General features: G+C 36.7%; 1 protein-coding gene across 2 annotated transcripts; it reads right to left on the bottom strand.

The window, feature by feature from the left end:
- Positions 1-204: 204 nt before the first annotated feature.
- BOLL (boule homolog, RNA binding protein) lies at positions 205-27,536 on the bottom strand. 2 transcript variants are annotated; one of them, XM_056350366.1, is made up of 11 exons: positions 27,382-27,536; positions 24,493-24,633; positions 20,595-20,686; positions 18,262-18,316; positions 15,312-15,387; positions 13,948-14,075; positions 11,865-11,936; positions 10,854-10,901; positions 9,638-9,763; positions 8,107-8,181; positions 205-6,923 (listed from the first exon to the last, which is right to left on the bottom strand). In XM_056350366.1, exons 1-11 carry the CDS (start codon positions 27,397-27,399, stop codon positions 6,900-6,902), a joined length of 855 nt encoding a protein of 284 aa, XP_056206341.1. In that variant the 5' UTR covers positions 27,400-27,536; the 3' UTR covers positions 205-6,899. The 2 variants fall into 2 exon arrangements, with proteins under 2 accessions (XP_056206341.1, XP_056206342.1); XM_056350367.1 differs by lacking the exon at positions 10,854-10,901.

Here is a 27,536-nt window from a genome sequence, read left to right as displayed (position 1 = left end):
AAAAATTCTGTAATTCAATTGCCAAGTATTTTTTACATCCCCACCCCAAGAACTATTATCGTAACTAAAACAAAATACTGATGTTTAGTTCTTTCTTCTGCAGAATTTTATTAAAACTGTTTTGTCCATAATTTATTTTAAGATGTTTAGAAAGTAGCAGTGTTCCATTCTGAAGGCTCCTTAATTTGGAAACTTTTTTTTTCTTCACCCAAATTGTTTGGTGTTTTTTTTCTTTTGAAGGAGTACGTTTGTGAATGTAACAGGAACACAGTCTTGTTAACATGTTTAACTTGACAGAGCAGAAAAGTCAGCTTTTCTGCAGTAGTATTTAACTTAGCGTTCTAAAAATAACTAACACAGAGACATGACAATAGTTTAATGACGCAAAAGCATCGTTTAATGATAAAAGTTAATCAGCTCCATTTTTCGTATTTTTCTAAACCCATATTTAAACTACTCATTGATGTTACAGTTAAGCAGAAGTTACAATCAAAACAGTAGACAGGCACCAATCTGAACTATACTTTTAGTTACCAACCCAGAACTTTACTAGAAGTTACAAACTACAACAACTTGTTTATTATTGCTGTATCACAAGTATTTCCAACACAAAGAGGTTTTGATTTATAAAACTCCGTATAGTTCTCTAAAGTAAGGTCTACAAAATCATTAAGCTCTTATCTGTGCATATCCTCCACAGCACCTCATTTACCAAGGCTGCAGTAACTAGAACATCTCTATCTGCAGTACAGTATCAAGTAACACAACCATGTGATTAACTGACATTACGCATTCTAGAATGAAACTGGATGTTCTAGTTTATCAAATTAAAACCAACTGGAAATACTACGAACAATATCCTGTTTACATTTAATGTACACACTTACACAGACTGCAAGCCCACTGACAAGCTATACAATATAACTATGTAAGGCCCTCAAAGTTTGTTTCAATGCTGTTTCAATTACTCATGACTCAGTCCAAGGCGGCCTTACAAGAGGGACGCTTTCCCATTACATCTAAGCTACATTAATAAACACTGCTAAAATGAAAGCTACATATTACTGTTCTGCTTTCTGTATTTCTACTTGGCTTTCTGACATAACAGCTTATAAGGATTTGCTTACAGGATTGCGCATATGTATCAAGACATTGGCATTTTATTTTGGATCCTTAAACTATTGCTTTAAACTGTGCATTTTTTTAATTAAACAGAAACGTAAGAAACTTTTGTATCAAGTGAACTAAAACTACAATAGTACTTCAACATTACAAAGCCACAAACCTATTTTACTGTAAAAAAAAAAAATTTACAACCATACAACTTCTCCCATTTTACAGCTATGTTAAATGGAGGAAAACATTTCAAGAAAGCCATGTGTTCTGCTAGTTTCTGCTAGTTTCTGCTCAGTTACTATCGGAATGCAGCTTACTCACTGACTTAATATTAGCTACTTTGGAAAATGAATTTCGGAACACAAAGAATTGCAAATTTAATATGAAAAATGTCAACAGTTTTACAGGGATGATGAATGGACCTCAGATGCTTAAGATTAGAAGTAGCAGGAATCAAAAACATTAGTGAATTAGAGAATTCTGCTTAATGCAAGAGAAATGGTCCTTGATCAAATACACAAAAATACAGGAGAAAGATAACTTCAGTAACTTTTCTGCCAGTCTAAAGGTTTTTATCCAGTGTTAACTAATAGAGAACGTTGAATTAACATTTTGCCATGGAAATAAAACATTAAATATACAACAGTTGCTAGAAATACTGCAAGAGCTAGCTCAACAGAAAACAAAAGATACCAGCAGGGTTTCTAAATTCTAGGTGGTAGAAACCAGAAAATTAATTCAGTCTGCTAATAAGTGACAATGCAAAGACAAAATTATTATTTGCTATCAGTTACCCAATGTCCATAGGGCACAGACCCAATCTGATGTTTTCCCTCCTAGCATGTATGTAAAGCCTTACAAGTATCAATGGAAAACTGGAAGACCAAAGAGAACCCCCTCCCAACCTCAAAATCAGTGAGGGATCAGGATCTTAACATCTGCAGTTAACTAAATGACTTCTGTATGAAAGCACAGGGATCTCCGTATTACAGAAGTTTTAAGTGGCGGGAGAATAATACTGTGTAGTACAAGAGAATTTAACAGTATCATGAATGCTAGAATATCAAGGCAATGCAATTGTATGCACTACCTGAGGAAATGATGTAGCTCTTTCTCAGCGCGTATCATCTGTGTAACTCTGTAACGGAATTACAGGAGTCAGTCATTGCGCCTTAATTGTTTCTACAGAATTCAGCCATTGGCAGGTTAAAGGTTTAGTTACTGCTGATCGATGTTACACCATCATGCTTAGCAAGCATTCTGAAGAGAGACTAGCATATGACCAGAGAGCCCTCAGTATTTCAACAGTGATCTGTGATTCCCGGAGGAAATCCAACATTCACAGCTTCATCTTGGTCTCCTCTAGGTCTCAAATCAGAATGAAGCATGGTTAGCACCTGGTGATACAATCCTAACCAAGAGCACCTCCGGACTGATTTTATAGGCCCCACAGAACACTGCAGGTATACTTCCTGTGCCTAACACTGAACATCCTTCCAAATGATCAAGTTCACAGGCAAGTAAAAACAAAGTAAATGTACTTTGAAGCAAAGGGCGTGGGATCAACTCTTTATCAACAATTTAACATCTGTACCAATTAATGAAAAATAAACTACATTTCCCAGTATCTGGACTATAGCCACAATCCGGTAACATGTAAGTGACTGTACAGTATTTGTACACTTTCAAGCAATTAAGTCAAGACTTCTCTGTAAGCACTTCCTATTTTTAAAGATAGTACTATCTGTTAAATTTACTTCTTGGATCTCTAAGCATTTTAAAACCAGGGAAGTTCTTTTTGGTAAACAAATTGTGAATTCCAAAAATAAGGACTTGGGACTAAATCTTCTGAATCCTGGGTCAAATGTGTTTGTACCACGATACAAGAATAAGACTCTAACAGAACACACCACCTTTCTGTGGCATCTTGAGACAGCATGTCATTTAAAAACCCAACAACTTACTATGTAAAAGTTCTTCTGTGGAAATGAATTATTATTACAATGTGCCAAGATTTCTGTAATATATTTATACTGATGAATTCTAAAGTCTGAAAATCAAACAGAAGAACAACTGGACAGATGCTTCAGTGGTACAGACTGGCTCAGAAACATGACAATGCACAGCAGATGAGTATTCCCCCCCTCAAAAATAGGCTGACATCCCCATGCACGTAACAAATGGTATGCTCTTTTTTGATACGTATTGGCAAAACAATCTCCCACAGCTGCTGTGGTAACAATTTTTTTTTTTTTTTTAGAAAAGAACCTCTTAAATTGTATTTTTATAGATTTTTCTACCTAGCAACAGGTGGAAAGTCACTTGAAGAAACTTGCAAACAAGACAGCACATGGCATCTCCGTTCACAACAACTTCAAAACCATTTCAAAACAGCGTTAAGAACAGAACCAGACTCCATCTCTCCTCCTGCACAGTAGGAAAGAATGCTATTGACTCTAGAATCATCTTTACATCTATCCACATATTACACATAGACTATTTACTGAATACAAAATGTCCACACTATAAGATCCCTGAACAATTAAAATAAAAAAACAACAACAAACACAAAAAGAAAACCCCCAAATTACTACAGAGCAGATTAAAAAAATAATTGAGAAGCTCAAGGATATTTTACATACTTAAAATAAAGACCTTTGTGCTACATAAGCAATAAACCATGGCTTGCACTCCCTATTAACTACAATGGCTGTATTTTAACCTTTGAGGAACTGATTTTTATAAAACATGGAAGGAATCCTAGGGGGGTGAGAGGAGAAGCAAGGAAAAGAAAGAAAATTATCTCCCTGTGGTTGAGAAGAAAGCAGTATTTCATCCCAACTTGTGATACTGCCACAGTTCCGAAGTTTTGCACAAACACAGAAAAAGTTTAAGAAACAACACGTTTTCAATGGTCCTATAATAGAAAGAAGTCAATTCTTCCCTTTTTCTACAGTTAAAAACACCATAAAACCAAATTTATTGCTTACCATATGCAAGCAAAATGTCAGCCTCATATAAGGATAATTATTAAACTAGTGGTACAAATTTTATTTGAAAAAGTTACTATTCCCAAGCACTAAAATGACATATAAGTAAAATACCTTGTAACAATAGAAAATACCAACTGCAAACCAATAAAAAGTAGACAATCTATTTTGGAACTGAAACAAAATGTACAGACTTCAATAACCAGTTTTTAATACACAGCATATAAATGCTGTCAGCATGTGGGAAAATGGCTTTTCCTTTGTAACTAATATATCTTTAAAATTGATGTAATCCAGAAATTAAATGTTAAATTTTCCCTTTAATAAAAGTATGCTGGTTTCCAATGCATCTTAGTAACCAAAGTTTATACAGTACGCCGTGTATCAGAAATCACCATTTTGTGCTGTAACAGTATTTCTATTAAGAAAGGAAATGCAGGAAAAAAATTGTAGTTTGGACAAGTAAAAACACTTGAAACCACAAAGTATTTTATTACTTTACAAAAAGGAGGGCTATTTGAACTTGGTCATTTTCAGGCAAATGTTAAAAGTTAGGAAGAATACATCCTCCACGTGATAGGTATGTTAGCAAAGTAGGTAGCTAAAAGTCTGGTTTACAGAACCTGTAGAAGTAGTGTAAGAGTTTTTTATTCCATTCTGTAATCTTTTCTAGGATGAAAATGGGGACTTCATGTTATCTCAAGGTTTCAGACTCACAGATGTTAGATGTGAAAAATCTCTTTTCACAGAATGCGACCTTGATTCCTAAAGACATGGGAAAATGTTGTGTTGTTTCTTCTATTTCAAAATGTGTCCCATTTACTGCATTAATAATGCTTCAATTAAAAGTTACAGTCTACTTGGATATTGCATTAGCTAGATACACTTAGCTCAAAAAGGAAAAACAGATCTCCATTATGTACACAGGTGAAGTCAACAGTGGCAAGAAGTATTTTCCTTTTATTTACAAGTATGGAATCTTAAAATGATTTATCAAGTTTGGTTCATTGATCATACAGCTATAGTAAGGTATGTCATGTTATTAATGCAACTGTATCCTCTTTGTAATTGGAGAGGGAAAATGTATTTTTATGTTACAGTGCAAAACTAACAATTTTTTTTTACTTTTGCATTCTCTGTAATGTAGATTAAAGCAATGCGTTACTATGGGAATTTATGATAATGCTTACTTTTTTTTTATTAGCTAAAACTCCAATTTACAAAACTTGAGCTGAATAACTGAGAGCTTTTCTATTTGTAAACTAACAAGTAGGCAAGGAGCTGTGATTAACTAATTTGTCAGTGGACACCACTAGCTGCTAACAGGACAGCAAGATCCAGAAAACAGGGCTATCAATTTTAGGTACTGGCAAGAATAGTTTTTAGAATACTTGTACTCTTCTCTTTATTCTTCCCAAGATCAAGTTCTCGTACAGTCTTCCTTTGTTTCTCAGCTGCTCTGTATCCCATATGTGGAACTCCCATCTGTTTTATTCCCCTTACTTGACCAGCCCGAGTCCTTTCTTCCCATGCCTACTAGGCCATATGACAGCTTCAAACTATCTTTGCTTTCTAACCTTGTCTTCTTACCTCAGGTCTTTTCAGTACTAACTTTTTTTTTGGTTTATTAAACTTACTCAATCTTTATACCCTCCCTTCTGGCTCTTCTTAATACAACTAGCTCTAGTTCCTACATCTGTATCACGGTATTCAACCCACTTTAATCTCCAGATGTCAGTTTCTTTCCGTTACCTGTTAGCTCCACACCGTGTTGTGCACTGCATTCCTAAATCTCCAGGTTCTCTAGTGGCAGTCTCCCTGTCCACTTCAGCTTTCATTACATCCTTACATCACCCTTACAGGACTTCAGTTGCAACCTATTTCTCCTACTCTTCCTGAGAATAGTTTTGACTCCTATTCTAATAGGGAGGAGACAAACACATTTTCTCTTCTGTACTGCCTGTTCCCAACTGAAAAGAACTATGCTCAGTTTTATACTGGCGGACTTCTAAGATTTTTTTAAAAGCCACATCTGGGGATAAATCACTGAGGTACGTATTCAGACCAGAAAGAAATCACAACTTCAGAAATACCTAGCCCTTGCTACAAATCACTGGTCTATTTAAAGGCTATCAAATAAGAAATGGACACAAATTTTAACGTGCAAAACATTCTTCCCTAACCTCATTTTATTAAAATCCTAATTTTTAAAGAAGTGTAAGCAACTAAAAGCAGAACCTTTTTCACAATAAAAGCATGGTTGAGCACCTGCCAAAGTTTAACTCTATTAACAGAAACTACTGTACATCACATGAAATAGGGAGAAAAGGGGAGAGAGTTGACTTGCCAATAAAGGATTTAAAACAGTTTTCAGAAACAAACAAACAAAAATAATCACACATTGAATACTGAAAGCTTCCCTTCCCACTGAAGGAAAATAACCAAAACACACAGAACTTGGGCGGTTGAACTAGAAAGAAAATAACAATGAAATTATTACGTACATCATCATCCCAGGAATGAATGAGATTATAAAGCTTGTTTTACATACGAGAATTGTTAGGACATTTACAAACATGCAGGAAACAGCTAAATAATGTTGAAGACTATGCTAAATTCTATCTGAGCACATTTTATTATTTTCCAATTTCTAAATAGGAAGCATTACAATGAAACAACTGACCCCAAGTTTCACAACAGGCAGCTGCTAGCTATGTTGATGATGGATCTCAGCCACACAGGAAGGACAGGACAAGAAAATCAGTGCAAGTAGATTAGATCTGCCCAACTCGCTTAATAGTGAATGCTCCACAGTGTCTGTCAAGTAAACAGAGAGAACATACAGATCAGAGAAAGCAAACAAAACAACCCCACTAACCCATAATGAGAAAAATTAGAAAACAGGAGATTGTAAAGAGAACATAGCATGAAACAACACGATAAAATATAAACTGGATATTATGATCACTGTGTTACACCAACCCCCTTTTAAGTACTTCTTAAAAATATGAATCACTTAGGATTAGAATTCTCAAATTCATATTCAGCTTTTTTTTTTTTTAAAAAAAAAATTGCAGTACTTGCCTTTCATTCCAAGACAACACTTGATGTTACAGCCCCCTCTACTGGAAATATTTAGTAGATATCGTTACACAATAGTCTGGAAAAAGATTCTTCTCTTAATAGAAAGGTAAAATAAATAAAAAATACATTAAAAAAAAGACAGCCTTTTCCATGGCGCTGATTCATTCATATTTAGCCTGCCATCTGTACGTGAGTAAGCATTTTTCACAGAAGAGTAAGTGCTGTAATATCAAGTAAAACTACTGATACCTTTAGTTCTTTGTTATCAGGCAAATCTAGGCTATATGTAGTTTAGACATTATGTGTTAAGCAGCTTAGTAATTTCAGCAAAAGGGGGACCCAGAAGAGCCCAGCTACTTGCGTCAGGTGACACAGAAGAATCACATTTTAGAATGCCCATTTGGAATCAGAACTGCACATAAGAACATGCATAGGTGGCCAACTGGGACAGTTCTTCACACCCTGTGTTTCAAAATCCCATCTCTCCACAACATGACGTGCTTATCTACCTAAGGCTGCAAGTAATGAATTCAACTTCAAGATCCAGACACATAGAGACAAGGATTTGTAACCATAATTTCAAAAAACTGAACGAGGTTCACTGTTTTCTCTCAAAATGCATTTTTCATTTGCGGTTTTCTTTTTATCTCAAGTTTTAAAAATAACTAGTTATGTTTTGGGTATTTTTTTTTTTAAGTTTCCTCAAATAGTTCCAAAATAAGTAACACTCATGTCCTCCGTAACAAAGCCTTAAGTGAAGAAAAATCTCAGTTTCTCTGCAACATTTTCCTTATTTATTAATTCATGAATAGAAGATTTTCTCATCCCTGCCCCTCTTCTCCTACTGCTTCCCCCTTCAGTAACGGGGACAGTAATACTACCATGCTTGCTTTAACTGTCTTAGTTTGATACTCACAGGTGCAGGTATGGCTATGGTACTCTGGGCATAAGGCTGGTGATGTGGTGCTTGAACTCCATGATCAGAATACAGCTGGTATTAAAAATAAATAACTAAATAAATAACCAGAAAAGCTTGTTTCACAATTTTATGTTTTTGGAAACCTTTCACATGAATTTCGATTCCTTAAAACTACAAATTGTGCACTGTGTTAATATAAACTACTGATTTTTTAAAAACTAAAATTTCAGTACTAAATCTATGTTTTCCCCATTGTATCAAAGTTTGTTAGATTTAGTTTATCTAGATCAGTATAAAAAACACTTGACAGAAGTAGTACACTTCTACTACAAATCCATTTTTCTCAGCTCTCATTGGAACAGTGTCTAAATGTGTAGAATAGCAAATTGAAATGTAGTTCCCAGCATTATCACACTTAAAGATATTTACATACAAATAACACATAGGCTTTCCTTTGAATTTTACATCATCTTCTGAATTTCCACATACTGCTTCCTTTAACATCAACAAATTATGTACCTGTGAACTGAGAGCATGTTACGCCCAAATAATCCTTAACTAATTTCCTTAGTGCTCACAGATTTAAAATTTCTCAGTACAAGCTGATATCCGATTCATGAAATACAAAAGGTAAAATAACAACATGGATAATAAGATTTATGATTATGCAATAAATATTGAGATTCATGCATTTTTTAAAAACAAGTAGAAACAAACAATAACCAAAGTCTTGCATTATTCAATACCTTTGTAGGGAAATTAAATTACTTCGTTATGTCAGGATTTCCTACTTAAGATGACTCAAATGCCAGTTTTGGAACCTCTCTTGTAGCAATAAAACACTTCAAATTCTGTCACAATACTTGATTCCTGTCCTAATTTATTATTTATTTTGGCATCCCTGATAATGAGGAATGAATTATCAAGCAGGAAAAGTACTGATTAATGATAATACATTTTCCATTTTATAGTAAGTTTTTCTGTAGCCGTGTCTAATTGGATATTAAAAAATACAGTAAAGAAATGGCCTTACTGCACATTAAAAATCTCCTAAGATACCTTAGAAATGCTACTGATACAGAAGCAAAAAAAACTGTAAACAAAGAAAACAATTATTTAGTTATTCAACTACTCTTAATTAATTCTGATCTTCAGAATATTTAGAGATGAGCTTCTACTCGCACAGAAAAATAATTACTTCAGGAGTCAGGCTCTTCAGAATGCTAGGTTAGTCTACCCAGGCTGTAACAGTTTTCTGTTTTATTTAAACTTATTTTCAAACAACACTAATTGAGTCTATGTCTGTCATACACTTCTACCTCTCTAAAACTATTTCAGAATCAAAGCATCCTTCCAGAAGAATGGAAGAGATACTCTCAGTTGAGGACAACTGAAATGATTTAAGAGCAGCAGCATGGGTGTGGGAGTAAGTACAGGTAAGTGCTCTGAACCGTCTGTGCTTAAACTAAAAAGTTACGTTTTTCAGTTATAGATAAGTACTTCAAGTAAAATTTTTTATAAAAAGTACCTCAGGAACTGCAGCTTCCACTAGGAGAGGTGCAGGTATACATCCACTTTCCTGGGTAATCCCTACGGGCTGATAAATGACTTCAGATGGTTGCAAATACAACAATGAAGGTGGAGAGGCAGGAGACTGAAAAATACATATTTTCATAAATTACATAATTTATACACTGTAAATACCAAAGCTTGTTTTACAGTTGTCTTTGCTACATATAAATGAAGATAAAGCTTTAAAAGAAAGTGTTGAATTCATCTTTGACAACCTAAAGAAAGTGAGGGGGAAGTGGGTAGAAAGGTCAGGTAGTAGGATAAAACAAACATGTCATCTGACCACTTCTATGTATTTTCCAGATTTTACTTATATTTTGGAGAGCACTGTTAGAGAAATCCTAAAATTTATAAAATTGACACTTACTCTCAAGATCACAGAAACACACTACAATTTTCCCTTGCAAAAGTGTTACATAAAAAATGCAAGTATTTTTGTTTTAAAATAAAACCCAAAGTATTTCTGTAATTCTGCAGTATTCCGTAAACACTCAGATTTCAAAGCAGCAGACTGAAATCTATTAATAGAGTGGATATGACCATAACTGAAGAAGGCTGGCTGTTACTAAAGTAAAGAGGACTGACTGTAACAGTACAAGCTTAAGGTACTTGGTCCTCCTTTCAGCTTCAAACTCAAGTTCCTTGAGTGCCAAGATCTCCATATTAAGCTCCTTTGCTACAGGGATCAAAACCTCGACACAGTCTCCTCCCAAAATCACCAAGTTAGCAATTTCAAGTTCTTCCCCGTTTCAAGGGTCTGGGTCTAATTTCACCACACTTGTGTGTCTACATCCTTCTGCTAGCAATACTCCAATGAAATGTCAGAGTTAGCATCAGTTAATGCTCATTTCTCCTATCTGGCAAAATACGGCAGTTTTTACCTGCTCCTGAGAAGCTACTACATAATTTAATACAAACTTTGTGTCCAAGGGAAAGGGGAGGGAAAGATGCTTTCTTTACATAAGATGTGTATTGGATGTTTCAATAAATGCTATTTTATGCCTCCTATTATTATCAGCAAGTGTTGCAAATGCATTGCTAAAATACAGCAATTAAGACTTATTTCAACAGTGTTGTAAATAGTGGGAAATTTCACTGTTAAATAAGCACTCCATACCTTTAAACTAGATGTAAATTAACATTAAAATGCTGCAGCTATCAACTGTATTTACCTGTGGAACAGACCACTGCCACTGACTTGGAAGACACTGTGTGGGTGCCTAAATTCAAATAAAAAAACATTACTTAAGTGATTAAGAATATATACATGCACACACTAGAATTCTCAACATACCAGAAACAAAACCATCTCAAATCTATAATCAATTTTTAATTTAAAAAAGTATGCTTTTAATTAAGCCCCCAAATAATTCAGGAATATAGTTTTGTCTACTTCCACTCAGCCTCTGACTTGGCCATTTCAAAACTTTCTAAAATACTGAAGCATCTAAGCGGCATGCCTAATTTGCAAAAACGAAGATACAAAATGCAGTTAACTTCCCAATATACATTAAAACCACAGGCATACTGCATAAATCCAGTAATGGACCCACCACGATGGTTAGGGTACTGGGGCACAGACATAGATGCTGAGAGAATTTGGTTTGTTCAGCCCTGAGAAGGATCAAGGTGGGAGGGGATAATTATTGCTGGCTACAACTACTTAACTGAGGGGTGGGGTGGGATAAATATGACTGAGCTAGACTCTCACCAGAGGTGTTCAGAACACAAAAGTCAATGGAGACAGGTTGGAACACTGAAAATTTTAACTAGTTATATTTAACTAGTCAAGTATCGGAATAGGCTGTCCAGAAAGGTCATGGAATCTCCATCACTGGGGATATTTTAAATTCAACTGCACAAGTTCCCGAGAAACCTGATCTAACCAGCTCTGCTTTGAGCAGGAGTTTGGCTTAGATGGTAAAAGTTAAAGATGCTAAGCCAGTTGTCTAGCAACATCAAAGAAAATTTTTATTTATTACATTTCCATGTAGCTACAAAGGCAGAATAAATTGTATTCTACTGAAAAGAAAGCCTTTGATGCAATTAATATCTGTTTTATGTGACTGTTTTGAACAGCCTTTTTATTTCCTAAGAATAAACAGACCCGAGACAGTGCTGCAAATGAAACAGCATGGCTGAAAGGAATACTGATGTTCTGAAACCCGTTTTCAAACAGATACCTGATAATGGTATGTAGGAGACTGATAAACCGGTTGAGCTACCATCACAGGTGGACTGGAAACAGAGCGAGACTTAAAAAAGAAAAAAAGTTACACAAGTCTTAATGCAGTAATTTCATAAATGGTCATTCCTATTAAGAACAATTCTGGTATGCTGTAATGTTGAACCACCTCCCCTCCCATCTGAAAACGCATTTACCAAGTTTTAACCTACAAGAAGAGTCTTCAAAACCACTGTTACTAAGGGCCCACATTCAAGACGAAACAAAAATCTTTGTCATATTTACTTAGCTCTTTCCAGAAAGCATGCTAAGGCCATCCACTACCATACGTACGTTTCTGTGAACACTCGGGGCAATCAATCTAAGCTGTCAATGATTGATTTCTACCACCACCACAACCCAAACCCAATCTTCCCTTTTCCATTCCCTACTTCACACCAGCCCCAGCATTCGTCTGATTTGACAGTGAGCCAGTTTAGGGAGCTAAACCAGCTAGAAACCTCCTTGGGTTATGTGGGGACCCAGTTTAGAAACACCAGTAAAAGGAAGAGGGGCTGAAATACAGCCATGGTAGAGGACAACACAGTCCTGTGGAACTCTCATTAGCTAGTGTGTGCAACTACCATGTCATGAAATTCCCTCATTCCTGCAAATATTTAGGAAGGAACAGCTCCAAAACTACTATAATTACTTCTACACTATATTAAAATGCATAAGGCAAAATGAAAAAAATGAGACCCATTCTGCACTGTAACACATGCACAACACACACAGAAAAGTATTACTATCTTTAATTTGATTAATATTTTCCATAATATCAAATTTATATTTTCTTCCCTTAACTTCTTATGTAGGTACTTTTCTAACAATGAAAGATAAGAATATGCAAATAACTGAAGCCAAAAGAGGCAGCACTATTTGTAATTTGAAAGACTGAGTGCTATTTGTTTGAAACACAGTAGATCTGAGTCAAAGCACAAGAATCAAAGTTCAATATTTTTTGTGACTAACAGGTAGGATTTGATTAAGTTCTCCAGAAATATAGAGCATGAAGTTCAAAAAGGCTTTCTAAAATATGTGATCAGGTGTTTATGCTTATCCTCTAAAGCTGAGAAGGCACCATAAGGCACAACATCATGTCTCCGTTAGAAAAGCAAACATCTATGAAGTTAAGAGCAGTGGTATAAACAGAGGCTAAATACTGAGAAAAAGATTCTACAGGGCCAAAATAAACATAAAAGAATCTATTACTGTTCTCATCTCTGTTTTAGGGAAGTTTGGGTTTATTTATTTGTTATTTCTTTTACTGAGTTTTTCCCCCAATATGTGAAGGGTTTCCCACTCATTTACAGAGATGGTGTGTACAGCCTCTGTGAATGCTGCTTTTACAGAAACTGCCAAGGATGCATCCCTTATGTAAGTCCTGTGCTTTATGCAGACCCCATCAGTCTTGCAATCCTTCCCCCCTGTAAAAAACCTGAAGTGATTGACAACTTTTTCCTTTACCTCCCAAGTAATTACGTCCAAGTTCCCCAAGGATACTAAAGACAAACAATTAATCTACGGAATCATCTTCCTTCTAAATTGAACAGTATTCTTGGGGGTGGGGGTGGGGGTGGGGGAAGGAAAGCACAGCAGGGGAAGAGTATGTGAATGACTATAAAATTAACCAATTTCTCTTTTGCTTTGTTGATCTAGTATTATTTCTCTTTGCATCGTCAGCATAAGTCTGCAGCCAAGAACACCTCACTCATGAGGAAATAATAAATGGAGCCAACCAAGGGTCATAAGCACCATCAACTCCTTAGTAAAACAAAACTTCTGCTGCAGCGAGGGGCAGCCCTCACTGATTCTGAATTACCCTCTCCAATAGGTTACATCAAAGCAAGAGTCCCCTGCAAAAGAACAATAAACTTAAGTAATATTTTAAACTCACAGAATAAACAGACTAACATAAAGGAAGCCATTTAAACATCAAACATCAGGTAAAGTTGAGGAAACTGGAATCAGGAAGGACCTAAAAACACTGCACTCATCCCGGTCCACAGAAAAGCATGCATATGCAAAAATAAATTACTTACTGGCCATGGCTGAGGAAGCGAAGCAACTTCAGCCATATGAAAATAAGCCACTCCATTATGGTAAATGTACGGATATCCACTTGAAGTGGTTAAGTACATTGTACCAGCTTCGGGAATTACAGTAGAACCTGGAATTCATATTTTCATATTTACTTGACAGCAAATTTTTTTTCCACATGTGTAGGTCATAAAAGAAAAGAATTTCTGATCTTCTGAGAAGCAAAACACTCAAAAGAACACAGAGCAGTGCAGCTAGTGCAATCTAAATTCCCTCTCAAACACAAAATCATCAAAGCACATAGTCACAGGATGTTTCCATAGGTAGATAGGAAGGGGTGCAGAAGATGACATGCATATAAATTACTAAACACAGATAACTGCAGTTACCAGCAAATATATATATATTTAGTCTTCAAATGTCCAAAGGTAACTTCACATTGTAGGGAATTTCCATTGGTAACCTCCACAAATTCATATTTAGCTGAAACAGCATACAAGCACTAAAACCTACAGATTTATTTCATTACAAGGTGCAGTCTGGTTTCTCAGCACACAAAGACTGTTTTTATGATGGCATATAGCCTGACAAAAGTGAAAACTGGTATTTAATGTCAGCAATGCTGCTGCTATGGATGGATCTTGTCTTAAAAGTTGGTGATTTATACCCTGCATTTTCAGTAGTGTATTACAGAAATAAAACAGCCCCTGGCAGCAGAGTTTTCTCTAGAAGAAAACCTGTCTTCTGTCTCCCCCTCAACAGACCGTCTTAAGAGCATATTTGCTCAAGATAAAGTAGTCATCTGACAAAGAAAACTTATCACTACTCCTGTGTAAGTGTTCAGTCTATGTAGTTCTTTGTCACAGCAGCATCCATTCCATTCTGTCACAGCAAAGAACTTTTAAGAACTGAATGGTCATGGCAACCACCCATTCCTGATGGTTTCTACCAAAGAAAACAAGACTTAGTCCTGATGCATTTTGCCAATATAAATGAATGAATAATTAACAACCCAACCAACCAGCAGAGCCTGCTTTGTTCTGTAGAACCGACTGTGAGGACAGGCTAAATGTTCAGATTTGAGGTTCTGCCTGGCAACTGAAAGAAATTTCCATTTGGTTTGTTCCTAGACAGATAACCTTTTCCAAGAAAGGAAGTAAACAACATATTAGAAAAGATACAAGAATCAAAAGATCATCAATCTGTTCATCTGGACATTTCCACTGGCATGCATTTACTCCCACTGCAAACCATTCTGAGCATATTCCACACATCGCATTAATGCGGTGCAAGCCCAGGCACATCTTGGTTAAAAGCTTACACTCATAATGACACGTAATACCCAAATGCAAGTAAAAATACATACGAGGACTCCGTAACTGTTGTTTTCTTATTGCTGGACCAATATTCAGTTTCTTATCCTTATAATTAAGTTTTTTAGCCTAGAGTTAAAGGAAGAAGATGTTATTTTCTATACATATCTAGGCATCCAAAAACCAAAAATCAGAAGTAGGTAAGGCACTTAGCAGGTTTCACCCTCCCCTGCTTTTTATTTGCAGTGCATCTCAAAAGAAAACCCAAATGTTATACTAATTCCTTTTCTATCCTAACCTTAAACTTCACATACACAAATTACCAATTATTGTATAAATAAATAAATATATTATGTAATACATGTATTTATACCTATTTATGCGTAATATTAAAATAATTATACTATTATTATCTACTTGTAAGTAATCATGGAGCCCTTTGACTAGCAACTGATACCTGTAATTGTCAGCACTTTTTTTTGTTTTACCTCATGTAGTAAGCTTTTATAAAAATATGTGTACAAAATTAATCTTTATACTTGAAATTGTCAGGTTTTATCTTTTTCATGATCACAACTTTAGGTTACAAAAGATGACAGGAACAAATAAGTCTATGCACATGGTCAGATTATAAGGTCTGAATTTTAAAAAATCCCCGTATTCCCTCAGGACTGCCTTGAAACTTCCTTACATCCAGGCCAACAAACCAACATGCACTAAAACAGATATCCTACTAAGGCTAAACTATTGCAGAATTTTTAAATAAGAAAGTGCTAGGTACAGATAAGTAAAGCTAAATTCTCTTCCAACTGTTTCACAACAGCAAGTGAGCATCAAGTACATCAGGTAAATTAAAGCCTTGCCTTTGTTTTTAAATTGAGAGTGAACTCACTACTTCTTAATATAATGGAAAGGAATAGAGTAAATCGATCACATTTTTCATTTGGTAGCATCTCTTTAATATTGCTTTGCAAAACCTAAAAGGGTTCTGAAGGCCTGTTTCCCTCAACAGGTACATAAGGGAGAATGTGCATTAAAACATTACCACGTTATGCCATGAAGCTTCAGTTTTCAGGGCTGTTAACTTCTCCAGTAAGGAGATGATTACTTCTTAATGAGGAATATAGAATGAAATATATATGTTCTAAATCACGTTCAACAGAAGGACAACAGCTAGGCAATCAATACATTTTCTTCATTTGAGCCTGATTTAGTAAAAGAATTGGACATCTGTACATAAAGCAAAGTCCCACCAATCAGATTTAAAGTTAGGAAGAGACTGAACTATTCTGTTGAAACTGGGGCTTCATAAGCAAGTATTAATTGTGGCAAACATACCCACATAGCCTATTAAACACAGAACAACTCCTAGAAAAGATGCACATTTCAGTCCAACTGCATTGCAACACAGACAATAGGAAGATGATTCTTCCCAATGTAATGTATCTCATTGATGTGATCCATTGGAAGCTAGACTTTTTTTATACACAACTTTCACAGTTATGTGAAGTAGCCAATCTGCAAGTACTTCTTCAAAGCATTTAATACAGCACTGCATGAAAAATTACATGATGCTACAGAAAGTGAAGACTAAAAGGAAAAGCTGTGGTGAATCAAAAAATTACTTCAGGAAGATGGGAAGAGAAAGCATTAGTAGTAATAACCTATGCCCAGAACAAGGATCTTGGTGAAACCCCTCAAGGTCTGTTCTCGATACTAACGCAATTTAATACTTTCAAAGACTACAACATAGAAAAAGATTTCTGGAGATGTTACTCATGATGGAAAAGTAGGATAAAAAAAAAATCACTGCAAAGGATGATCATCGAGAAGACATTAAAAAAATCATTAATTTTGTACATTAATTATTAAAGCCTAGAAACTCTCAGCTTAAGATGTCTGAGAAAGACCTAGATGCTAACTGATCTTAAGATGAATATGAGATAGCAGTATCACACAAAGATGAAAAATGTGCCAGAATTGTATGACATGTAAATTAAAGCACTTCTATAGACAAAAAAATATCAGTGAATGAGACACCAGTAAGACTTCACATGGAGCAGTCTTTCAGTTACAACAGAAGCAAATATCCTAACCCATTTTCACAATGCTACTCAGTACTGTTGGTATTCTTCTAGTTTATAGAAACAAAACAATAAAAAAACCTAGAAGATAAGTAGCTGACTCTAGAAGATCCTGTCTGTATACTCTTTTGGCTCCACGTAAGAGTGTTTTCAAAAAACTTTGTTATTTTGAACTTTAGTACAATTCCCCAAAGAGCTTCATTATTTAAATATTTTAACCAGCTTTATATTTGGGAGAAGGTAATTTGCAAGCCTTGAACACTATTTTCTGGAGGGGTTTTGCCTGCACCCAGATAACTTCATGTGTATGAATACATCCTGACTGACAGATCTCTCCAATACATTCCAACCAGAAGATGGAGCACACATTTAAAAAAGACAAAGAGCTAACCATGTCTCATGGGAGGTTCTAGTAATGTAGCTAAGAGGAGAAGCAAAAATTACAGGACATAAAAGGAGCTTCATTGCTTAAGACTTCAAATAAATTTAATTATTCCTGAAAAGAATTACATCAGCTTTGGCAACCACATGTCAGAACAAACGACAGCAGTTATCGTCTCAACTTCCCATGAAATCTTGAGAGCAATGGATGTTCTAGTAAAGCAAGTGAAAGCAGTCGTGAAGGAGTGTCTTGGTATCTCTGTACATACTGCTGACCACATATAGACCAAGAAACTAAAGACCGTATGTCAAAAGTCAAGAGCTGTACTATGAATAGGAAACCCTCTTCACTAGTTCCAGAAGACCTCTGTATAAATCACAGAACCCTCTAAACCATCTTCTTAACTATGGAGACCAAACTTAACAGGTCTTCAAATGCAAGCTGGCACACATAAGAGGACACGACAATCAGGGCTACTTCATGTCTAATATGATTATCCCTTAAACGAAATACTTCATAATGGAGACTATCACTTACCTCTTGTAAAATCTTCTGTGCATCTTCTTGGGTTTCAAAAGTAATGAAGCCATACCTAAATAAAAATTACAGAAACTAAGGCTCTGAAGTTCATATTTACATACATTGCACATTATTACTTGGTATATGGTACAAGTGACATTAAAAGCTAACCTAATGGGGAAAAAAAAACAATAGTAGAAATAAAGAGTGCAGTAACAACTGTAATCTTAATTTTAACAATCTTGTTATAGTCTACTTACTAATATATTTAAGTAAGTGGTAATGTATTAGTTCCTATGCAGTGAATGAGTAGCCCACACAGCTATGCACAACTCTCTGTACTGTCCTCGTTCCTCAGCGTACTTCTTTAGTTCCTTCACTTCTATTAACAAAGAGATTTTGATCTTTTGCTCTCGCCTGTTACATGCCCAAGATAAGACACTTGGCATGTTATTTTTTATTGTACTGCACTTCACAGCACAGCTCCCACTTACTTCAGTGACAGCTGTGAATGCTCCACACTTCCACAAGCACTATCGGCTATATTAAATTGAGTTCTCAGAAAAAGCAGCAATGCAGAGACAGTGTTTATCTGTGAATTATTCTCGTCATTATTGACATGCCTAGCGTTAAACAAGAGGTCTGTGGTGACTAAGGATGAAGTATTCTCATACTTTGTGACACAGTATGCCTTCTGCCACACCTCTTCTAACTGCTACAACAAATCAAACAGCCTCTCTGCCCAGAACTCCTGCTGTACCAAAACGCCTCAAATTCATTCCCAGAGAAATTTAGGCCACTGGATGTGGCACTGCGTGTGCAAGTATCTGATCTTGTAATTGAAGTCTGTACCACAACACATATGTACAAACAAAATGGATTCCCCCCCCTTAACTTCAACTTTCTGAATTTCAACAAGGTTTTTTTTTTTAATTCTTTTAGTTTTGCATACATAATTTATTAAGTTTATGACTTATTTCTCAGGGTCAGATTTCAGAAGATACCAATACAATTCCAGCCAGCAGATCAAATTTTCCACTACAACATACCATTCTTTGTGAGCATTTGAGTAGAGGTCCAGGAAGTCTCCAACCAGCTATACTTTTAAATCTCTGGGCTTTTCCTGCATTGCCTTCTCTAAACAAATTTTGAAACATTTCCAAGTTCAAAGAACACAAACTGTTTTCCTAGCTTGCGACCTTAGCTACACAGGCTTTTCATTCCACGTGTTACCTGGTTAAGTTTCTTTAACCACCTGCCAACAGGCAACAAAGCTGTGCTTGGATTTCAACAGAAATCCCAACACCACTGTAAGTAATTACTTTCCAACATATTTACTGTAAGACATATGTTGGGAATCACAACTGCTTAATAATCAGATATTCTCAGGTTATTGTATTATACCGGCACATGTATTGCAAGTCCCAGATACTTCTTGGAATTTAGTAAAAGGGTAAGAGGCTTGGTGATGGGATGGATCTGGGACTAGGACCAAGTCCAACATGCCATGCACGTGTATACTCTATGCTAAGACCTGCAGCTCAGTGCGTAATTTGCTGATATAAGTGCTGACAGCATTAAAATTAAGAAATTCAGACACCACAGGCTTGCTGCTCAGAAGAGAGCTTCTGACCAAAGTGAACTTTCCAGTCACAAATTCTCATGCACATTCCCCTCTTGCTTCACCCCACCCCTCCCACCACTCTGTGGCAGTACAGTTCCCCACCTTATTTCCTTCACCATCTGTTGGGTTCTAGCAATAACTTTACTACCTGGTCTTATTCTTTCTCCAGATTTACTCTTTGGCATTTCTCTTATTGCAGACTTCCAGTCATAGCACCTTTTCCTGCAGTCGTGATTCATTGTCAAATTTGTCCCCTATGTTCTTGTTCCAAAAATCTTCACCAAGACCTCAATTACTGTCATTCGCTCCAGCACACTTAGGTGTGTACCACACCTCTTCCTCCATTCTTAGGCTCCTTTCCACACCGGCTTTTTCAGTAGTAAAAATATATACGTATGTTTGGTAACTAAACTACTTTTTAAAGATTATCTACTGAAATTATTATTGTTATAAAAAAATCAGACAGGACTAATGATTTTGTCCTACTTGCACACAGCTTCATCTTAAAACAACATGACTATCGAGCTTTACAGTTACGTGAATTACAAAGACATTTACACATATATGTTAAAGGGCAAGAACATATTTTTGCATACATGGAATAACTGGGAACATCAATGACACAATAATATTCCAAGCTATGAAAATCATAATCAAATTTGCTATAGTTAGTCAGCTTTCTGTCACATTTTCAATTCCCACAACATCCTTATTCTACTATACCAACCCCTTTGATATTCCAGCTCTGTCATTTACTATCTTCACTTCTTTCACACTGCCATACTGAGCAAAAAACTTCCTCAGCTCATTTTCATTAGTCTAGTACAGTAAATCAAGAAAGGGGGGGGGAAAAAAAGAAAAGTTGGTTTGCATAGTTATTGATGAACATTTACTGTAAGACTTTAAATGGATATACTTTGGATAAAGTTTGCTACAAACTAATTATAACCCTGGACAGGTAGAGAAGAATAAGCATGTATGAGCCTCACACCTACGGTGTAATCACTGCATTTTCACATTCAGCAGTAATGCTGGAAAGCCACTAAAATATTAAAACTCCTCTTTTACTGTATTTTAAAACTGTCCTTTTACAGCCAAGACCATTGAAGTAGGTTTACTAGAGCTGAATTTTAGTTTCTGTAAATTATGTACTAGAGTGCTGTTTGAAATACAAAACATCACTGCAATGTTTTCAAACTGTAAAACAGCAGAGTATGTAGGCTTCCATAAATGATATGGATAGGTCACATATGAAAAGTCACCACTAAACCAGTGACTTAATGGTCAAATCCATCTAATGCACCACGACCCCTCTTTCTACAGTACATTTAATACATATTTTGCAGAGTATTATATAGGCACACCATAGGAACTCCCCATTATAAATTAAATAAGAAAAGGTCCTTTTAATGGTGAATAGTCTAAGGCTGCTTGAAGGAAAACTGTTCCCTTTGAACATGCATGGAGTAAGACATTTTCCTGATGTAAAGGTGCACCTAAGCTATGTAAATGCTTGTCCACCTTCTATGAACCATTTCCTTTTACAATATAAGCATATATCAAACATGGTGCCCTACACACCACATTTCACATTTTAAAAATTTTGTTCTACATGGTCCTTGGTTAATACTATACCTAATGCTGGAAGAAGTATGCCTATATGTACAGATCTCTGTATGCTTCAAGCAATTTCCACATTCATCTATACTTCTCATTATTTTAAGGAAGTGTATCAGAAGTACTAATTTACCTCTAACTGAATGACTTTTACTGTTTTTAACTCTATGTATACAATGTAGTAAATCCTCTCCTACATATCAAAGGCTTACCTCCCTCATCCAAGTTTGAGAAGCAAAAAGAACTTAAGAAACAAAATTTAAACAACTTTCATGAGTGGAAAGAACGTCAAGTTAATGCTCTTTTTGAATAATTCTATCCTCAAGACACATTTCACAGAAAGAAATAATGCAGCTTGCTTGCTACAACCTCTATGTCCAGCACAGAGCAATGATGGTAGAAGACTGCTTTATCTCCCTCACTAATCCAAGCATTAAAACATTAGAAAATACTCACATGAGGAGTAACAACAGATGTAAGTGCACTGAACAGACAGGAAACACTTCAATGTTTTGTTAAAGCTCAGTAATTGTGTCTTCTTGGAAGCTGCCTGCACCTATTCTTGAGAAACTACCCACCATTAACCCAGGTTAAACGAATTCTGGAGACCAGAACCACTCTCTTGAATAGATAACCACATTTTGTACCTAAACATAAGTGTGAAAGCCTATGTACATAGGAAAATAGATTCAGCCAAACAACTGACTGCCTATATAAAACAATTTTATATCATATGCTGAAGGGTTCACACATTCTTGAGTAACAAAAAGCATGTACATAGTACAAAAGACTCATAGTGGAGATTTTCCTTCCCCTTAATTTTTTTCTCCAATGAACACCAAAACTTACCTACTTAGAAATGAAAGGCCTATAGACAAAATTTCCCATTTCTGGGAGATTGTTTCATTTGAGCTCCCTATGTTACATGTAGCTCAGCTGCTTCACAAAGCTGAGAAAAAGAACCTATGACAAAATAGTGGGAGGCTAAAATACGCCAAGAAACAATCAAAGAGCCCTTAAAATTGATTAGTGCTGAAAGTGTCATTCAGTGCCTCAAGGACATGAGTGATGGCTACACAAGACTATAAACTTGGAAAGCCAAAGGTTAATACACTGCTCTGCAGATATAAAAGGGGAGTAAGAAAGAAACACTGTTCTAAGATTCACAGTGAAATTTGCAAGTCTCTGGACAAACCTGGTATGTAGAAGCTTGCCAGAAACCTGTTGAGGACTTGCTTTTTCCTGCTTATGACAGACAACAGCACTTGCCATATTTTAAGAAAGGCTAACATTAAGCCTTCACCTATGTCAAAGATACAAGGGCATACACCACTGAAGAGTGACCAAGATGAACATGTAGCCAGCTGTAACTTCTCTTACTGAATTTTCTCTCTGAATTTAAGAGGCGAGACACTTCCTCTTACAAGCAGGAATCGCTTCTATGGTGACAGACCAAATGGAAATGCCTGGTGAAATTATACAAGAGCTTGCAGGAAAGCAAGTAGTTTTTTGTTAAGTGTCTCCCTTTTTCACAAAAATAATAAATAGCTTCTTTACACCCACCACCACCCCACCATCTGACTTTAACAAGACCTTTGAGGTAAAAAGCCAACAGACCACAATGCTTTTTGCCATAAGATGTCCAACAGAAAACAACTCAAGACTGACATATACATCTTATGACTGGTACAGAAATATAAGACTTTACTTGCTATCAAGAATCACAGTAAATGGAAGAGTAGCTAAAATGTCTACAGAGGTTTCATCCCTTCTATGTCCTCTCCCAACAAAATCCATCTTCTTTATGCTTACAAAAACACTCGAAATCCTCTACTGTCGAAATTAAGATTTGTAATAGATTCTGATGCATCAGCAACTGAACCAAGAAGTCAACAGATTCTTCCAAATGAACAATAAATATGACAATTAAGAGAAATATTGATATGTTATGCAGAAAAGTGTTTTAACCTTTGAAATTACAGTGAAGAAATAACAGAGTGAAACAGGTGTTTTTACAGCTCTAGTAATTTGCTTACTATTAATGCAGAAAGCTACTGCGCTTCTTTGCTAAAGCCGAAATATACTGAAGACCTTAAATTATGAACGCCTCTATTTGAGGTATCTCTGCCAAATGAGCCAAAAGGTCCTGGAATTTCTTGTATTAATTATGCAAATTAGTTTGAGTGAATTATCATTCTTCATCTAAGTCAGTGCTCAAAAGGTCCTCAGCCTAGGAGGATTAAGGGCAGAGAAGACACTCTTGGTGGGAACAAAGACACAGCTAAGCAGACCAAGAATGTTTTGCAAAAGTCAATTACTTCACTCATCTAAAAAGTGGTAAGAAAAAAATGAGAGTAGCTGGTACAAGGGTCTGGCTCACATCTCCTCACAGATGTTGACAGCAACTGAATAACGTATAAATGGCTCAAAATGCACTGCTATTTGAGGTTTTTAGGGCAAAGGCACAAGCATTCTAAGATCAGTACTGCAAATCACCCAGAGAAGCCTTAGCATTTATTTTAAAACAAACACTTGCTTTTAAGAAAATTACTATGGTAATACTGAGGAATACAGTGCATATACTGTTGCCCCTTCTTTGTATGAACTGGAAGAAAAGTGCTAGAGGAACTAATGCTACTGACATTTGCTCTCTTTGCAACCTATAACACAGCGTTTACAGTTTATTAAATTACACTGTTACACATACTTAAAAAAACCCTTTTACACAGTTTTCTACCATCAGCTCTGCTGATGACAAAAGCCATCTTGTTTGGAAAGAAAATTCTGAAGAATCAGTATGACAGGAGCTTATGTACAAAGAGTCAACTTTGTACTACAGTTACTTAAATCAAGGCTTAAAGCTTTATTCTCTCCTGTTGATTTGAATGTTAGTGAAGCACACTTACCACCTAAAACAGACACAGGTATATTATGTCTCATATTTTTTCCTATTGATTTTTATAGATTATAAATTACCATTTAATAGTAAAAATAGGGGAAAAAAATACCTTAAAATCAATTCCTCCCACAAAGACCCGATTTGGAGTAACTGTTCCAAAACTTGGACCACCGGTCAGATTATCTAATGGCACCGGAGATACAGCATTGGGACATGAAGATAAAGATTCTGTTTGCATCCGATTTGTGGTCTGCTGATTGAAATAAAATATTTTCAAATATTTTCAATATCTTACATGTAATAAAATATTAAATAAAAATGCAACAGAAGATACACACAGATTTTGTGGGGAGGCACAGAAAATGCTGAATAACTTAAATACTTCGCTGAGCTGCATTCTGGATAAGAATATACGGTTAATGTTAATTGCTTAAAACTAATCTTATGTTTGAGTAACTTAGTGAATACACTGCAGTCTGAAGTTTTACTTTTATTTTAATACCTTTCTGAATTAAGACATTTAGGGCATAATCCCCCAATCTCAGTTTTTCTGTTTGCACAGCACCCTGCTGTATGAATCTGAAGTTATTAATTCCATTTCAGAGATTAATTTATAGCTGTTAGAAGCCCCTTAGTTTAAGTCTATATAGAAAGGATGCTTTCAACTAAATCTGTGCTCACACACATCTACAAAACTCTACTCTCTACAACAGCTTCAGCTTCATTTTCCAAGTGCCAAGAACCCATAATTCCACCACATTAACATCGACAAGCTCATTACAACTGGTAAGAACAGCCCTTGAAGACGAATCTTTTAATTCAACACTCTCTTGGCCTACAAACACTGTGCAGAACGATCTGAACAGAAATTCTCTCTGCAAAAGAACCAGACTGCTCCTGCCCCAGTAAAGGAAAGGGACGCAGTATGGTGGGAGCTTCATGGAAACCATTATTTAGTTGTCTGCCTGATGTTTTAACTTCCACCATGCTTACACCTGTGAACTGTGAAACCATATAGGCTTGCATTTCACTGGAAAACCTTCTCAGAACAAACTAATACTGCCTTACATAGTCAAGCCTAACTGTGAGATGATAGATGTAGAGCAGCCACAGACTACTGTCACTAACTTCTTGAAGACAGATTGCAGTAGAAGCTTCAAGACCATTTTTGCTGTGGTGTTGTGCTGCTCCCCACCCCACAAGTTGACTAAAACCAATCCTGGGCTATAGTGCCCTGGCAGTATCACTAAGGAAGGAGCCCAAAGTGAAAGATAAACAGCTGCCACAGACTGCAGGTAACAAGACTAATAGTAAGCTGAGTAGTGAAAACTACAAGTAGGAATCTAGTGGTCTCAACTTTAAATCCTTTCAAGAGACATGTATTTTTTCGTACTATTGTGCAACCCTTAAAATTTGTAGTGAGGACCAACAAAACACATACAAGGATATTTTAAAGATAGAAAGCTACCGCATCTAGTACAAAGCTCTTTTGCTTCTTGTGGTATCCGTATCTTTAGTCTCTCAAAAATCAGAGCAGAAAATGAAGGGCTCTCCAACAGTTCTTGTCACAGAACGCCCCTTTCATTTATACTGTTTTACTTCCTGATTTTGTGCACCTCATTCACAGACCAGCATTTTTTTTACCTCTACCTTTAAGCATTCCCTGATAAAACCAAATGAATTATTGGGAGAACATGCAAAAAAAGAAGGCTGACAGTTAAAGTGCAGTGAGAAGGGAAGATCGGTAATGAAGAATGTTAGGAAAAAAGTTGTCTTTCTGTTTGCCCCACGAGCCCTTCCAGGATTATTTGATATTTCCTTAGCTACCTGCAAATTATTCCTATTAGCTCCAAGTAACAGGTTATTGCTATTGTTCTATATACCTTAAAGACAATAAATTCAGCTAGTCCATGCCTTTTTAGATTTGGGAAAGACAAAAATCCTTTCCAAATGTACTAACACCCCACACACACATTTGGGGCAGAGGAAAAACTTAAGTCTTTAACCTGATGTATTCAGGAGAAAGTATGCATTCCTCCTGCTGGGCATACTACCTTAGAGCAGCACCTAACCTGAAGAAAGAAAAAACAAAAAACATCCCACAAAACAAAATCACACTTGCAGGCAAGGAACAACCATAACCGCTATAGTCCCAAAGGCCTCAGGAAAAACATTTTCTGCTGCAGAACAACATTTGATGATGAGATAGGTTATTTTCTTCATCTCTCACACCAAATACAGTATTCTACTTGTGTAATCATCTGGCAACTGTGTAATTATCTGGCAATTGTGTACAGCACTAAAATACCTGAATTTCATTATACAGGAACAGTTAACAGTTGACAGTACAGCCAAAACGTATTCCTTACCTCAAAGGCCTCAAGTTTCATTTTCTCTATACAAGTTTTAAAAGTTGTCTTATTGAAAAAAAAACCACAACCCCCCAATCCCCAAAACAAAGAAATGAGGAATTAAACACATCACTTGTGAACCCCCAATAAACCCCAATTAATTTTAGGTGTTAAAATCTGTATGCTGATCACCACTTCAAACATCCTCTCTTCAATGTCAGCGCAGTAGCAAGAAAACAGCGTTAAAAAGATCATCTGTGCGCTAACAGCGCACCACCTGCCTAGCCATTCCCGTTTCTACAGGTTTTAAAATTAATTTTATCAATTTTTTTCTTCAAACAGTACGGATGTATTTGTTCCACAGTATTTTTACGGGTTATTTGGCATGTTTGACAACCTCTTTGCACCAGAGCTGACAGACTCCCCGCGGCGGGGTGACCAACGCCACCTCCGTCCCTCAGAGGCGCCCCCCACCTCACGGCCCGCAGCACGCCCGGCCCCCAGGCGAGGGCGGCGGTTACCAGAGCCCGAGGCCGCCGCGCCGCCGGGCAAATGGCGGCACCCGCAGGGGGTTTCGGCGGGAAGGGCGCGTCGCCGCCGCTCCCCGGCGCCGGGAGACGGGCCCCCTGCCCCGCCGGGCCCCTCACCGCGCCTTCGGGCTCCATCTGTCCGCCGCCGCCGCCTCAGCCCCGGCACGTTGCCGGCACGCGTCGCGCTCCTCAGCTCTGCCTCGTGCCCGGGCGACGGCAGAGAGGCTGCGGCGGGAGGCGGGGGGCCGCGGGGCCGGCAGGGGGGCCGGAGA

This window comes from Falco biarmicus, chromosome 8, assembly GCF_023638135.1.
Source record: "Falco biarmicus isolate bFalBia1 chromosome 8, bFalBia1.pri, whole genome shotgun sequence".
NCBI lineage: Eukaryota > Metazoa > Chordata > Aves > Falconiformes > Falconidae > Falco > Falco biarmicus.
Note: the sequence above shows the minus strand (reverse complement) of the source record. Positions and strands in the feature narration are given on the sequence as shown.

Excerpts from the sequence above, each read along its gene's own strand:
- BOLL (XM_056350366.1), bottom strand. Across the intron at positions 15,388-18,261 it reads CACAGAAGATTTTACAAGAG|GCTAAAAAACTTAATTATAA; the intron begins GTAAGTGATAGT and ends CTTTAACTCTAG. Across the intron at positions 8,182-9,637 it reads TGGAAGCTGCAGTTCCTGAG|CTGTATTCTGATCATGGAGT; the intron begins GTACTTTTTATA and ends TTTTAATACCAG.